Source organism: Protopterus annectens, chromosome 3.part0 (genome assembly GCF_019279795.1).
Source record: "Protopterus annectens isolate FY-2018-M chromosome 3.part0, PAN1.0, whole genome shotgun sequence".
Lineage (NCBI taxonomy): Eukaryota > Metazoa > Chordata > Ceratodontiformes > Protopteridae > Protopterus > Protopterus annectens.
Window position 1 is genome coordinate 1,347,341,552 of NC_056731.1, and position 17,249 is coordinate 1,347,358,800.

General features: G+C 39.5%; 1 protein-coding gene across 1 annotated transcript in view; it reads right to left on the minus strand.

Annotated features, from left to right (window-relative positions):
• LOC122797071 (meprin A subunit beta-like) overlaps positions 1-17,249 on the minus strand; it is a 275,902-nt gene that overhangs the window by 208,163 nt on the left and 50,490 nt on the right. Inside the window, exon 4 of the mRNA XM_044065846.1 lies at positions 15,707-15,928. Coding sequence (XP_043921781.1) covers positions 15,707-15,928 — 222 coding nt within the window. The remainder of the gene's footprint in view (positions 1-15,706; positions 15,929-17,249) is intronic.

The following is a 17,249-nucleotide window of genomic DNA, read 5'->3' on the forward strand; positions in this document are numbered from 1 at the left end:
ATGCTATCAATGCAGGTGCAGGGTCAACCTGCTGACTATAAGCAGGTTCTGCCACACCAGGCCAGTATTGGCATATAAGGGTCTGTGTACACAACATGTGCCTGTCAAACCAGGTACACCTGTACATGTCACTGTACATTATTGTGAGACATGCACATCCCAGGCAATGTCCATGTCAAGGACTATCAAACACAAACATGGCATGCATTGCAAAGCTATGGCCATACACAATGGTAACCAGGATGTCAGGGCAGTTCATACAATACCCATCTGTGTGGGACATTGCAGACACTACACCCCTGTACCACACTGCACATCATTGTTGGGTGGCACGATGCCAAGGCGTACCCCTCACCCAGCCTTGTACAGCCATCTTGCACAGCCAAACACTACACACCCATGAAGCAATGCACACATGAATGTCAGTACTGGTGCCTTGTATCTGCATGTGGGGTATGATGCTCCCAACCACAGTCACTCCCAGTATAACTCCCATTGGCATACAGACAGATGTCAAACACGTTCACATGCCCTAGCCCATAGAACCTCCGGATATCCCCTTTGGTGCATGTAGTACCTGTGCATTATTGCAGTGTGGCAAACTAAGTGGTTTAGGAGTGTATTTGTAGGCCTGGCAAAGAGTGTCAATGTGAGTCCATTAGAGAGTTTGGCTGTGTTGACAATGACATCTGTTTATGTGGACAGCCATGTGTGCTACACCTAATGTCTGTCTACTATATCTCTGTTGCAGATGTCGCACACCAACACACATATATGTTCTTACAGAACACCAACATGTCAGCTTTGTGGCACATGGAGTAACTGCATGCACTTGTAATAGTAATGACTAGTCAGTCAGGGATCTGAATCCCTGTGCTGGTAGGTGTGTGACAGACGATGCTTAGGTTTTAGTCTCCAAGCCCTTCTCTGATGTACTTTGCCTCTGTGTGTCCCTCCCACACACTCTCTGGTGGATGGAGAGGTGTACACCTGCTCAGCAGCAGCTTGTGTATTGTAAGTGATGGTCATGTTCGGGTGATGGCCTCTGCACCTATTGCAGTCCTCCTCTAGCTGATTGCATGTGGAACAGCTGCGATGATGTTCCCATAGCCATTCACATGAAAAACACAGTACAATATCTAGAAACATCATGTTGGTGTTTGCCCATAACAGTCGCTGTGAGTGGTACCTGGATCTGGTGTTTGGTAAACGACATCACAGATTATATCTGGATGTTCCTCAAACAACATAAACAGTGGGAAATAGCCTAAAGACAGAAGGGTGATGTGCCAGACATGACTACAGTATGTAAGTGTAGCTATGCGTCATTGAGACAACTGCCTGTTTAACAAGGTGTGTGTGGTAATGGCTATTCTGCATGTTTTAAAACTGACAAGACAGTGCTCTGTTTGTGAGGGGCCCCCATCTGTAGGGCCATCTGTGGACTGATCAGGGTGTGGAACAATTTGTTTCCTGTGTTACTCACTGAACACACATCTGTGAACAACAGGAGCATAGTGTGAGGATTGCAGCCAGTACATGGTGATAGTGATGAATTACTGACATCGCATCCCTAACTGGACATATGTCACATGAAACAGTGGTATGACAGGCACTGTCTGGGGTTCTCAGTGACATGTCAATAATAGGCCACTGTTCATAGCTGCAGTCACAAGTCTTCTACATGTTGTACAGATGTTATGCAGTATATATGCATGTGTTGTGCTCTCTCTGCAAATGTATACCATCTGTTGTGTTGGGTTGATGGTCATATCTATGCATGTTGTTGTAAGTAATCCTGAATGCTATTGACTATTACTAAGCCATATCTGTGTTTAAACTGCAACACCATAGGCTGTATGGGTTTGGAGGTCCCGGCAGAACCTCCTGTCCCACTTCAGCTGGCCATGGCAATGGGCAACAGCACATCTGGGGCCCAGCCTTGGACCTCCACCTCTGTTGGCTCTGCACCACCTTCTGATGGCACCGCCACTGAGGATGGGGCTTGTCCCCCCTGGGAGCAGGTCCAGACAGGGACATGTCCGCTGTCATCCAGTCCCGGACGTGGTGAGTAGGGGGCTCAGTATGGGGTTTTGAGGCCAGATACGCCAGCTCAAGGACAGAGTGTCACATTTACAGGATGAGGCTGCCCCTTCTAGACAGCCCCCAGCACTGCCACCTTTGCAGCTTTTTTGGTGCAGTGGTGGCTGCCCATGGTTAGGGACCTCTGTCCCACTGTTTCCATCTGGGGGCTCATGGGCTTGTGAATGCCGAACACCCCTCCCCGTCTGAGGTGTTTCCCCCCACATGTGTCATATATCGACCCTGTATACTGTCTTGTCTATCATCCTTCCCTACCTATCCTCCATGAGCATACCTACTCTATTCCCCCACATCCCACTTTCACCCTATGGAAACAGAAGGCCAATCGGTTCCTAGAACAGCATTTGTCCCATACATAGCTGTCCATTTCACACATGTCCACTGGACACATGTAACCCTTTTAATATGCATCACAACATACTCCAGTTGTCTTCACTCCTGTCTCTCAGGTGCACAATCCTAGTATGCACATGACTCCTAAATGTTCCAGGTACACGTGATGCAGACGACCCCATTGTATACATAACACTACCAGTCCCTTTATGGTTACCCCATGTACCTTTATCATGATGATGATTTCGCACACAGCACCTTATAATAGTACTGTTCTCACATAATGATTGGACAGGAACTGTTGTGTTAATGTAAATAATATGCACAGAGTGATGTATACGGCCAATGTACAAATGTTTGCGTGTATGACTGGCACATGTCTGTCTGAGGTAGTCTTGATATTACATAGGATGACACCACTGCACAATACAGGCAATGCTGATATTTCCCTTTTCATTCCTTTGTAATGCTTTGTTGTCACATGGGATGTTCCTGATATATCTATATATATGTATGTATCTATATGCTGGACATAAACACTCACACATACATCTACATGATGGAATACATTTCCTATACTGTTGAATGACTGTGCTGGATGATATGTTTGTGTTAAGGTCCAATGTCTGTATATCTGCCATGGCTTAGTGGTAAATCACAATAGCTGTGTGTGCAGGATCCTGGTTGCGAGCCTTGCAGATGCTATTTATTTTGTTGCTGGCCAGAACAAGGCATTGGATATGGTGTGATTAAGGCACATTAAAGCAGTTGTGAGCAGGTGTGCATGGGTTTGCACGGTGCTAAGCAATGCTAACCTCTGGTTACAGTTTCTTGCACTCAGCCTCTACATTGCTTTACCAGTGTAATACTCGCATACTGCCAGCCAAACAGGCTTACACCCGCTTGCTCTCGCAATTGCAAATGTACTGCACTTGGTGTTTGCATCTGACACTCATGCCCTGCATGGGAGTGAGGACTGCGATATTACCTTGTGATGCCTATTACATTGGATTACATGCCCTACAGTATCAGGAATGGCTGCCCATTAGGTGACAGCATGCCGTTCGACTGTACGGAATCCGCAGCCTGTCTAGAGTTTGATTCATATTATTGGTGTGTTCCTCTTACAAACTACACCCGTCTGGCTAATACATGGGAACTGACACTCTTCAATACAAACAAGTAATTGGATTTTGGAACCCACATTCTTCAGCCAAGTCATGCTACTGCATACCTAATATTCTATCGTCTTTCTAAGGTTGTCAGTGTAATATGTGCTTTCTGACCCTATCAGACCTCTCATACGATTGGGGAAATATAAAAACTGAATCAGGGACACGGCATAACAACATCAGGGACACATTTAAATTATTGGTGCTATTAACCTGACACATTGACTGACTCAGAACATATAAAGTCATACACATTGTCTGAGGTAAATGATATTTATAACTCTTAATTGCTGTCGTTATTCATTACATGTAATTCAGCACCTTTCCTCCATATGTCACTAGTTTTAGGAGGGATTACGTGGGGCAGAGTTAGAAACTGAGTCAAAATCTGGGACGTCCCTGGAAATCGGGGACATTTCAGAGGTACGGTCCCTATTTGTTTCCCCAATGGTTTATAGCCTGTCCAGTGGATGTGCTCTTAGGGTTTGATAGGTATGGGCTTCAGCTATGCCCATTTCGGAATGTTACTTACATCCCCAGGGTGGTCCTAATATGACTTTGCCAGCCAGCACCTGCACGCCTAGGCCCATAATTGCATAACCATAGTTCCCCCACCTGCCACTCCTCTACAGCACTCATCCTTACTGTGGGTGCAGGTGGGGTATAAACACACCACTACACACTGCCCACTCTCCCCGTGTCGGGACACATTTCGTACATTGTGCTGACCCATGGGTTATCAGGCTTGCACAACCTACTGGTCCATGTACATCTACAGGCTGGTTTGATAAGTCATTACCAGGACAGCCTCCGATCATTAATTTTTGGTGTCCCACAAGGGACATTGATGTCTATATTTCAGGATTAGACCTGACAGGTCTCTCCCACTGGTAGTACCCTGCCAGTGGTCTGGGAAGCAGTGGCGCATTTACCTTTATAGTGTGTCTGTATGTCTCACGGGCCTAGCTGGGAGGTGGAGGGTTGATGCTATGTGTTACACGTTTGTTTATTGAACCCCTCACCCTCATATGCATGGCCTGTGAACATATGTTACTCTTAACTGCTGTACCATATCCTAGCTATATACATGTGTAGATTTACAGTCACATATATATATATATATATATATATATATATATATATATATATATATATATATATATATATATATTTGTTTACATTACTATATACAGATATATCTGTATATGTATGCATACATGTATATTTATATTTTGCTGTATATATATATATATATATATATATATATATATATATATATATATATATCTCACAACATATGGGTCTATGGGTGTCTGCATATGTATATATTTATATGTAGGTATGTATCTGTATTCTGTCTCTGTATGTATACATTTGTACTACGGTGAAGGAAAGGCTTATCTCTATGTCACTATGGGTAGATATACACACACACATACCTCTACATATATACGTCTACATCTGGTTATTCCATTCCTTGCCATATAGATTACACTTTGCTGCAGTGAGACTCGTAGTTGGTGTGGCTGCTCGTTGGACGACGCCTCTGTCCAATGAACACTTTCGCTTAAATCCCTAGGGCTGTCCATATAGGCCCACATCAGCCAACACCTGCACACCTAGATCCATAAGTAGCTACCCATAGTTCCCCCACCCGCACCTCCTCAACAGCACACATCCTTACTCTGGGTCCTGGTCTGTTCTGGACAGACCACTACACGCTGCCCACTCTCCACTTCATGGGACCCATTTCATACAATTGTCTCGGCCCATGGGTCATCAGGGTTTCCCACCTTTGTATTCCGAGTATGTATACACTGCAGCCAGAATGGCCGGTCTATCACATTCTTTTGGTCTTGGCAATTCTTGGGGTGTCCTGCAAGGTACGCTCCAGTCTGTGTTCCAAGATTAGAATTCACGGGTGCACTGTGTACCCCCCCAGTTGTATCCTGCCTGTGGTCTGGGGAGCAGTGGACTCTTTACATTGTTTGTGTGTATGTTTCCCGTGTCCGGTTGAGGGGGGTGGAAGGTCATGCTGTGTGTTTCGTTTCTTGCTTGGGCTTCACACTTCCATTGGCATAGCTTGTGAACATATATCATTCTTGTGTGCTGTTTCCTATCATAGCTGTATATCTGTGTATATCTACACACACACACACACACACACACACACACACACACACACACACACATATACATATATATATATATATATATATATATATATATATATATATATATATATATATATATATATATATATATATATATATATATATATACATATATATATATATATATATATATATATATATATATATGTATATATGTATATATATATATATATATATATATATATATATATATATATATATATATATATATATATATATATAAATATATTATGCGTGTCTGTAAAGCAATACATACCCCACACAAACGCACTTACACATGCTTACTGGTGTTTATATATGCTTGACCTGCTTACTATTGCCTTATTCATTATGACACTGACACTTCACTGCAGTTATCTTTTAATTGATATTTTGCAGGTTATACAGCGGACAGATGTCGCAATATGTTCATGTATGGTTTACCGATGGTAAATGGTATGTAATACAATGGGATTTGGTACGGGAATGTCTGTCATTAGGGGGTTGCTCTAACCAATGCACTATTGCTGTGCTGCTTCATTTGCATATATACCCATATACCCATGGCTCCTGGTTCCCCAAACACACACCCCAATGCCTCCCTAATACTGCTGTCATCCAATCTCCAGTCGGATTCACGGTGTATCCACACCACTACACACTGGCCACTCCCTACTTCTATAGACCCATCCGATCGGTTGACTCACTCCATGTATCCTCAGAACTCCCAAATGATTAGTCCACAAACATTGGTGACGTGAGCGACCAAATGAATACTATTCGCAATTTTTGGGTTGTCCCACATGCGACATGCATGTGTTTATGTCAAGATTAGACTCTATACTTCATTACATCCTTTCTCCCGTTACCATGACACTACAATTAATTAATATGTGTGATTATGTGGTAATGCACACGTTACACATGAGAGACTAATTATGTACGTGTTTGGTGTATTTCTTTTACAAATAGACTGGTTAAGTAATTGGAGTTACCACAGCAGGCAGATCACAGGAATGATTCCATGTGTGGGGAAGTCCTCACATTTGATTATTGTCAGCACAGCACTGACTTTGGACATTGTACATACTTCTGCATTTTAGCAGTTTCGTCCCATCCCTCTTCTGCACAGCCTATTATTCTATCTACTGTCGAGGTTTGTAAGCGCACATTCATGTTATTTATGTCTGCAAATGGAATGAATGTGTCACAGAGAATGTACTTCTACATATTGATGTCTGCATGTGTGTATGCATATATACCTGTAACGAACTCGCTGACCTCCACAGGGTGGTCCAATTAGAACCAGCCCATCCAACCATGGCACACCTGGCTCCATAATTTCATACCCATAGTTCCTCCACCCCACCCGTGTTCAAAATATATGCATACCTTCCATTGTCCACTTATTATTACAGCCATGACACACCTCCAAACATTGCCCTCACCAGAGTGTTAGGGGCCCTACACGTATGTTGTCCCACCCCATGTATTCTCAGGCTCTCCCACCATTTAGACCTTTAACATACCTGCCCTTGCTTGTGTAATGGTCAGAAGGCCAAATGATCTATCTAATATTTGGGTAGCCCCACCAGGGACTACCCTCTGTGTGTAAAGTAGACTTAACAAATCAACAATGTTACTCCCACTGGTAATATCCTGCCTGTCGTGAGAGTAGCAGTGCTTTGTCTCTCCTACCCAGCTTGATATGACATATGCTGACAGCACTCTATAATACTAGGGTTGCTGTTGATTCCCTTCTCATTCCTTTTGTATGCTTTATTGTTACATCATTCTTTCTTCATATATATATATATATATATATATATATATATATATATATATATATATATATAGATATTATATATCTGTATATACTTATATACATTTCCTATGTGGGGCGCTGCTTAGACCCGCGCATTTGCACTCAGACTTGCTTACTGGTATTTATATGTGTTTACTGCTGCTTATTTGTGCTTACACCTGCTTACTAGTACCTTATTCATTATGACAGTGCCACTTTGCTTGAATGATATTTAAGTTAAATATCTCATGTGATACTCTTTTGTCGGTTTTACGGCAAAACGACATTCATTCCACATGGAAAATGATATGTGCTATTGTTGGGCTCGAACCGTGAATGCCTGTTTGTTAGGCAGATGCTCTGAACACTACTCTATTGACACTTACATGGTTTCCACATGTTATTCTCTATTTGAATGAATATGATGTGTAAGCTACGCTCGGTGGAGGGCAGCAATGCGCAGACACACTGAGCTTTGCTTACACTTTCGATATTGCATCATTCAAATGTATAATAGGGACACAGGGACAGGGAATCTAATTGTGAAAGTTCTAGGGACAGGGCTCAGCATTCCACTACGTGCTTGTGTGTTTACTACTTGGAGTTTATTTCACTGTTCATGAACACTCTTGTATGCTTAGCATATTACTATTAGGGGCGGGCTCTACTAGTAGGCATAATAGGTTTTGCAAGTGTCGGGGCATGTTTACGCCTCCATTGATCACTTGTACAGGCCCCCAGCACTTGCACACGTTTCCTGTGCATGTTGAGGTTGCGGCGGCACACCCTCATACATATTCATATGTTGCTGCTGCGCCATCTGTAGTGAGGATGCTCGGCGCAAGGCTAAAACCGTCCTTGCGCCCAGCTTCTTGAATCCCGGGGACACTCTATATGACTCATGCATTTCTCTGAATAATGTGCATAAAAGCATTTGGTCTACAGCAGACCAATTATTTTCCTAGCCCCCTCTTTTTCCTTTTTCAGACACAGCTTAAAAGTTTATTTCAACTGTTTATGGATTTCTGCTTACCAAATTCCATTTTCTAGACAGTGTCCCAATAAAACAGTTACGTCTCTTGGCAAACCTCCTACCTCCTATTATGCATTGCACATTTCCCATTTCCTAAGGAATGGGTAAACAAATTTAGACTGCTCAATGTTTGAACCATATAAGCTTTCTGTCACTGTTGTGGGAGTGCTTGGGACTGTGTAAATATCTCATTATTACTAACCATGTTTCAAATCTCCCAGGGGAATTAAATTGTTGCAATGTGTTAAATCAATGAAAGCTAGCTTATCAAACTGCTGCTTGCATAGCTCTCAACCTTCCATCTCCAAAATGAGGAACACTAGCCCTCATAATGTGGAACAAATGGGCAAAATGTGGAACACATACTAATGGCTTACTAACAACTTCAACTAGGAAGGCCATAGGATGGTTAAAATAATATGGTTTTACTTATAAAGAAGATCTTTTAATGAATTATTATGATTAATTTCTATTTACCATGGATTTCACTTTAAAAAATTCCTAACACTGAATGTGTGACAGAGTCTTTCAATGTGGAACATTGAGAAACTTTGAGGAACATGAACTTTTTAAGACCCCAAATGAGGTACGTTCCTCGTAATGAGGTACACTTGCAAGATAGGCTGCCTGTGTAGCAGTTTTTTTTGACTGGAAGCACATTTGTTTAATCAAATAAACTGCTGGTTAGTTTTTCCTAATGTTCAATTTAACAAACGTTCAGTATTCCCAAGTGATATTTTTTTGAAAGAAGTAAGTTAGAGTGTATTTGGGGATGGGATTGTATGTGTTAGTGTCTGCAGTTTAGGGTTAGAATATGGATTAAGTAAAATGATAGATTTAGTTGTGCGTGCATGTGTGTGTGTGTGTGTGTGTGTGTGTGTGTGTGTGTGTGTGTGTGTGTGTGTGTGTGTGTGTGTGTGTGTGCGTGCGCGCACGTGTGTGTGTATGCATGGCAGTATTTAGTGTATGAGCATGTTTTGAATAATGTTATTCTAAGGGAAAGAGTTCTTTCAAAGTTAAGGTGCAGGATTGCAGGTCTAGTGTTAGGGGTCCATCTTTACTCGTGTGGTACCGTAATCCTAACCTTAACCCTAACCCTGCACCTTACCTTTGAAAAAAAAAAACTTTTCCCTAACTGCAGTACTATTTAGACAAATTATTTTTGACAGTTTATTTTTTTTTCTGGGGGGTTGCTGTTTTACTGATTGCAAAATTAGATTATTATTTTTCTGGATCAGTTGTATGTAGGATTGTTTAGGTTTTGCATATTTTGTGTATGTTCATTATGAAGAATATTGTATTTCATCTGTGGGAGTTGTAGTCAAACAAGCAGATCCAATTACAACTTGTAGTAAGTAAATGATGTGATATGACATTTCATTGTTCACCTGCTGGGTTATAATTTGAGAGACGCGATTCTAAGGAAGGCACAGATGATGAGCCTTATTTTAAAGTGTATTAATCACTTTTAGAAGCATCCTTGGTTTACAATTAATTTTATTTCTCATTACACTCTTCAAGATAAAGTTGTAGTGATTTTATAAAACATAAAGATTGTACTGTATAATCTGATTTTTCGTTTAATTGTTTACTCAGTTTTTTCTATAACTGCAACCACAAAATGATGTGATGGTAGGTAGTGAGCACAGATTTGCATCCACCTAAAAACACTATAGTTAAGAAGCAACTTGTCTCTTTGGAGGAGCAACTTCTTACTTACATTGTGGTTTCACTGCTACATTTTCACACATATAAATTTTCAATGTGAGTTGTCCCATCTGCAAGAATTGACAACTTATCTTTCTAGGAAGTAAGAAACTACTACAGATGCACTTAGTATGGACATACAGTAGATTATGTATTAGTTTAGTTAGTGAGGCATTGTGGGTACAGTTTTTTATGATGTCATAGTTGGGAGTTTCAGCTCTCCCACCAAAAATATATGTTAGTATTGTATATGCTAAGGTGGTTATATCCAGCCCCAAAGACTTGTTTCTTAGATTGCTTCAGAACCTGGCCAATACACTTAAAGAGATACATTGCTCTAAAGTTGAAGGCTTTCCTACTGGTGTTAAAAATACTCCATAATTTTTGTCTACTAGTCCAACTGAGGTACTCAGCACAGTCTTGCAGCATGACAGAGGACCACCATGTCATATTTATGATTCTGGTGGATGTGGAATTCTTTTAGGAAGTAGCAGGTTATAGCAGTAGTTGGAGGGGCAAGTAAATATGAACGTTTGTCTAGCCCCTGACATCCCTGATAGAAGCAGTTATTGCCAAGCATTCCTAAGAAGGCACCTGGACAATAAAGCATTAAGGGAAGCTCATTACTGAAACCTGGTATTTTACTTTCACTGGAGAAGTTCCCGTTCAACTTACTTTTGCAAGAGGAAAACTGATTACCATCATAATATCAGTTTTGAACAGCTATGGACGGCTTTAAAGTATGCGGGCAAAGATGATCCTCTCCCAGGAATTTTTTTTCTACACTCCCCCCAGTTGGGGGGCAATGTGCAGAATAGGCTGAGACAGTGAAGATGGTTGTAGTGGTAATGAATTTTTCATTATCTTGAGTGTGACAAGGTTACTATTTTGATCATTTCTGCTTGTATTTGAGATAGTGACTGAAGGCTCCATCAGGGATTATTATATGAATACTCTGTTTCTGTAGGAATTATGGCTCTGTTGCCTAGTGCAGATTTTAGTATGAGGACATGGTAGGGGAAAGGATACTGGTAGGTCCTCCTGTATGTAGACTGTTTATAGGTAGGAACAGCATGATTGTATTGTTTATATTGGCAAAGGGCCAAGGCTCAAAATAATAACTGTTGAATTGTGTATGCATATTTCCATTGGAAAGAACTTTTTTCTTTTGGAGCTCTCTACTAATTCTGGTGGCTATTTTTTATCTTGTCTGCCATCTGCTACAGGCCATCTTTCTTTTCAGAGTGGTGACACAGCCACTTTTCTTATGGTTACAGATGCTGCTGTCACTGCTGGTGGGTAAGTGGAGATGAGCTCCTTGGATCCCAATGAATTGTCAGTCAGCAAGGTGATTGTAGATATTTTAATGACCCAATGTCATGTGGTTGTGCTAAGTGTACAGTGATATCGGTATGCCATGTATGTGCTACTATGATTACAAAACTAGGAAATCTGCTTCCCATTTCTAACAAGACTTCAGCTATTGGTGGTTCTGCCACTCTCCAATAGTTTTACTTACTTGTGGTACATTCTGATGCCCTTCCTCCTAAGGATGAAAAGCAGGCCTCTAGTCACCCATTCCTTCCACCCCTGATTGAGCCTTCTTGTACCAAGGCCAAGAGTCACACCTGACTCCACAAACTTTAATATTTCTGGAGACAGTTCTGTGTCTTTTACCTCTGATAGTCATGTAAATTCATCCACCTTATTTGTCTTTCTCGAGTGACCAAGCTAAAAACAGTTTGCAAAGCAGAACCTGTTCCTATACCCTGCCTGAATGTTGTGGGTCTAGATTTTTTATCTATGTATTTTTGAGGTATTTGATTTTCCATCTTTGATAAATAAGTCTTTAGCTAAATTAATCTCAGCTCTGAAAGCACAGATAACCTCTGCCCTATTTTTTTTACAAGAAACATCTTTATTAAATTATCACTTATGACATAGACAATCATGCATGCATATCAATGAAAACAAACCATATTGATATAATCCCAGCTGCAGGCATTTTACATCACAAACCATAGAGAAGTAATCCTAGTTGCAAACATTATATGTCACTTAATCTGCCCAATCATTGTCACTCAAACATTACATAGCTCAAGTCCTGCCTTCTTTTAAACCATCTTTTTTGGGTAAGGCTAGCAACATGGTCATTTTTTTGCTCACCCTGATCACCTTACAATGGTTTCAATCCATGAGTACATTACTTAATGTCCTATTTGGATTCAGGAAGTCATTATTCTTTCATGAAAAACTGCATAGGCTTAGAAAGGTCTCCCAGATTGTTAGCCAAGTAACAATCTATGACTATATGAATCTATAAATCCATGACATTGCCGGGCCATTAGCTTATTGGCCCAGGGCTGTTTGGCTTTATGGTGGGTGCACACTGGCCAACAGGGATACATAAACCCCTACCACCATTAGTATTGGTCCCTATTATAGGTCAGAATAGGCCATGCCCTCAACCCATTTATTAACAACAGTTAACTATGTCCATTTTTGGCTATGTTAGTCACCAGATCACCTAGGTCTATTTTTTACACTGTTGAATGGCTAGCCCTGTCATGGCATCCCAAATGTGATCTGTGTTCTCTTCTCTAGAGGATACTTTGCACCACAGTTAAACTTCAGTTAACATAACCTGAATCCTGAAAAACCACCATTGTAATGCCATTACACAAGAGTACCAAACCACTGACCCTGGTAACATTGCACCCATTAGTCTCACTAGCCTCATATTAAGGCTATGAACTCCACAGCCTTACATGAGTTTCACTAGCCTCATATGTAAGGTTATAGAGTGCATTATCTCAGATTTCATTAATCTAGACATTGACAATCTCTTAACTGTGGATCTGCATCAAATCAATTTATGTTTGTAAAAGGAATGTACTGCTTCTTTAATCATATTAAATTCTTTTACAAAAGAAACTGTAGCACTGCATACAATATAACTGGACATGGCAGGTGTTATCAACTTAGAAATCTGAATATAAATCCTTATATTGTGAGGATGATAGCTAACTGATTGTCTGACAGAAGAAATATGGTTAGAGTCATAGGTGCTATTTCTGAAAGCAAAAAGGTCATCAGTGGTGTACCACAGGGCTCAGTTTTGGGCCCTCTATTATTTGGCATATATTTTGCAGACCTTCAGGCTAGTACTCCTGGCTTATGATTAATTAAGTTTGCAGATGACTGTAAATTGGGTTTTGTTATTTGATTTATTGCTGACTTACAATTGCTCCAACATGGGTTACCATGTCAACAATTGGTGCAAGGGCAGCAGTCTCAAATTAAATAAAAAAATGGAATTTAGTTCATTTTAGTAAAGACAAAAAGTTTCATTTCTCATATAGGAGATGCATCAATCAGAAACTGTAGTAAGAGAGCTAGACAGTTTTTTTGATAATTCATTATCATTTGACTATTATGTCTCCACAGTAGTTTGGAAATTTTCAAAAGTATATCCACTAGATCCAAAGAAATCTTAATTCCAATTTACTTAAATCTTATCAAACCATTATTGAATATACTGTACCTTTTAGTATGCATTTGTTTAAACCTATAAAACAAACTGAAAGACCTCAGAGATTCATAACTATGAAGATCATTGGCCTTAAAATCTTAGTTGCTAGGAGAAGCTGGCAGCCTTTATTCTGCATTCATTCACTTACAGACTCCTCCACAGAGATATGTATCTAGCCTTTTGAGCTATAAATGATCTAATCCTATTTAGCCCTCCTATTCCTTCACAGAATCAAGAAATACGTCAAATACTCAGTTAAAAGAACTAAACCTTCATCAACAGATAAATAAGCCACACTGGCATGACATTTTCATATCCCAACATATCCCAGGTTCCTATTACATCATTGAAAATTCACATCATCGAACAACATTTCAAATGGCATTTTATAGAGCACACCATTCGTCAAACCATTCTGACTGAGATCGTATTACAATGAGGATCAGGAAATTTGTCCTTTCCCCACTGGGCAGTCTCAGATTTGGTATATATATGTATATATATATATATATATATATATATATATATATATATATATATATATATATAATTAGTGGGAGAGTGGGGGGCACAGCCCCACTCATGGGGGAGGGGTTGATGAATGGCATTTCCGATGAAATGCCATTCGATGATGTGTATCTTCGATGATATAATATAGACCCCCACATATCCCTCACCTGTGGAACAAACTCCCACTAAATGTCAAACAGAGTAAAATCCTTGCCTCCTTCGAACTGAGCCTACCTCAATAACTGCATGGACAGATTTAAATTTTCCTATGGTGTATCTTGCCCTCCTTAGGCTAGAGGGAATATTTTGAATAAGCTCTTTTAGCTAAGTTTGAAATGGTCTGCAAACTGATTGTCAAGTACTTACCTATGAATCAATTGCTTTTGTATTCTGCTTTGAAAAGTTACTTTGGACATGGACAAAAATGTTATCTGCCAGTAAGACTACCACAGCTCATGAGATGGGGTGTTAAATTGCAATTTGGCTATTTCTTTGTGGTATGTGAAATACAGTTCTGTGATATGGCAGTAGCACATTTGTTTTTCAAAACCATATATTAAGTTAATAAAAAAAAAAAAAAAATATATATATATATATATATATATATATATATATATATATATATATGGTGCTAGTGAATGAAGACATCTTCATTGTTAACCTTTTAGGACATCATGACAGGGTGAAGAACTGTACAGGTATATGACTTTAATGTGTATAAAATCAAGAAAACGCAAAGTAAGGGCTTAATGAAAGGAATATTAACAAGCACACACAAGAGAAAGTACTTACATCCATATCTCTCAACCTGTAGATACTGGAAATAGGTACAAAGACCCTTGAAAAGTAGGTATATCCAGACAAAAAAATCTGGAAATCTAATTAGCATAAAATCTGAGTACTAAAAAGCACATAACTCTTTCCGCTTCGAGTAGGAATGATGGATACTACTCAGAAATGCTTTTACAAAACAGAGTAATAAAATTGATTTACTTTTGCTTCTGAAAAAGAAGAATGTAAGATGTTGTCCTCTGTTTTTAAAGTATTGGTGCCACTGATATGTTGGTCTTGAAGTGTGGTTTTAGGTGTACTAAACAGCTCTACAAATGACATATGATGAGGGGGATTCAGAAAGTTGTGTGCAAGGATAAAGTAATCCTGAAAATAGGGACATACCACCAAAATAGGTACATCATGTGCAGGGGTAAATCAGGTCTGAAGATAGCAGCATTCCTCCTAAACAAGGACAATTGAGAGGTCGGATCTCTTCTATTTGACATTTTAAATAATCCCCAAAATTGTAAAGCATCTGGCAGTAGATAGGGAAAACTCCAAAGAAGTCACAACAGTGCTACTTACTGCAGTTGTAGAGTCGATTCAGTTTCAAAAGATCATAATCACTGAAATCCATACGCTGACCAATCACATTGTTAAATGCTGGGATGTTAGTTACAATGGTTGGCTTGGAAGATCCAACACTAAATGATGTTTTGCTGTAGTGCATAACTGAAGTATAGTCATAAGGGACATTCAAGGAGTCAGATGTGCTGTCATCATACTTGTTGAAGTTGTGAGAATGTCCTAAAAAGTAAAATGAAATGATGATGATGATTTATTTATTGCAAACACGTATACAACGCATGCACTCTGCATAGATGTCTGTATTTTGTGTCACTGTCTGTTTAGCCATGAGTTAAACCCTCATTTTTGACAAAGGCATAGATAAAAAGTATTTATTCTGCAAAATATTCGAAAAAACAGCCACAAAGGTACCAAAATAGACCAATAAATCAATCCAAGGTACCACAAGACCAGGAAAGAGGTTCATGGATGACATCTACATTTTTTGGGTGGACAACAAGAATAGAATTCAGGAATTTGTTGATTTTATACACATCACCACCCCATTTCTTAAATTTACCTTCAATGTTTCTGACGAAAAACTACAATATTTATATATAGAAATATATAAAGAAAATAACAGGTTCAATTCAAAGGTACATAGAAAAAACACCTTTACTAACTCATATTTGCACTACAATAGTGCTCACCCATTTCATTACAAGAGCAATGTTGTGAAAGGGCAGTACGTAAGGGCAAGTCTTATGACCTCTGACACAAATGATTTCTTGAATGAGTGTAATTTCCTCAAAGGATTGTTTTTAGTAAGGGGTTATCCAAAAGAGTTTCTTGAAGAAATTATAAAACAAGTACAGGAATGTAGAAATGATAAATATAAACCCATCCTTGGTCAGCCCTTAATGGAGAACCATTGTACTGACTCCTTACAGCAGAATCAATTCAGCAAAGCAATGGTGCTAGAATATAATGCCAGCAGTGGGATAGTCAGGAAAATTATCAGTAAGGAGTGGAACAAATTTAGAAAACCTCACTGATTTGGAACAAATAACCAACACAGAACTGAAATTTGTGTACAAAAACTCACAAAGTGTGAAAAATGCCTTAGAAAATGATAAGAAGGAGGCAAATGGTAGGAAGAAAGTTGGTACCTACAAATGTGGGCAGTGTTCACAATGTAGGCTTATAATGAATAAGGAAGAAGTTATTTTAAGTAGTAGAAACATGGTTTTAAGCAGCAAAGGATATTTTAACTGTGATTCTAATGGTCTTATTTATCTAGCTCGGTGTGAGGTATGTCACTCTTTTTACATGGGTAAAACTGAACGTAAGCTAAAAAGGAGGATATACGAATACCTGTATGATATGCAGAACAGGAAGGAAACAAATGCCCTTTTTAAACATTCTTTAACGTGTGTCAATGCTAATTATTCTTTTTTTGTTTTGGAAGGGGTTAAAAAAGATGTCAAAGCAGGACAATGGGAAGAGAAAATAGAATACAAAGAGCTATAGTGGCAAATAACACTTCAAGCCACATCTCTTC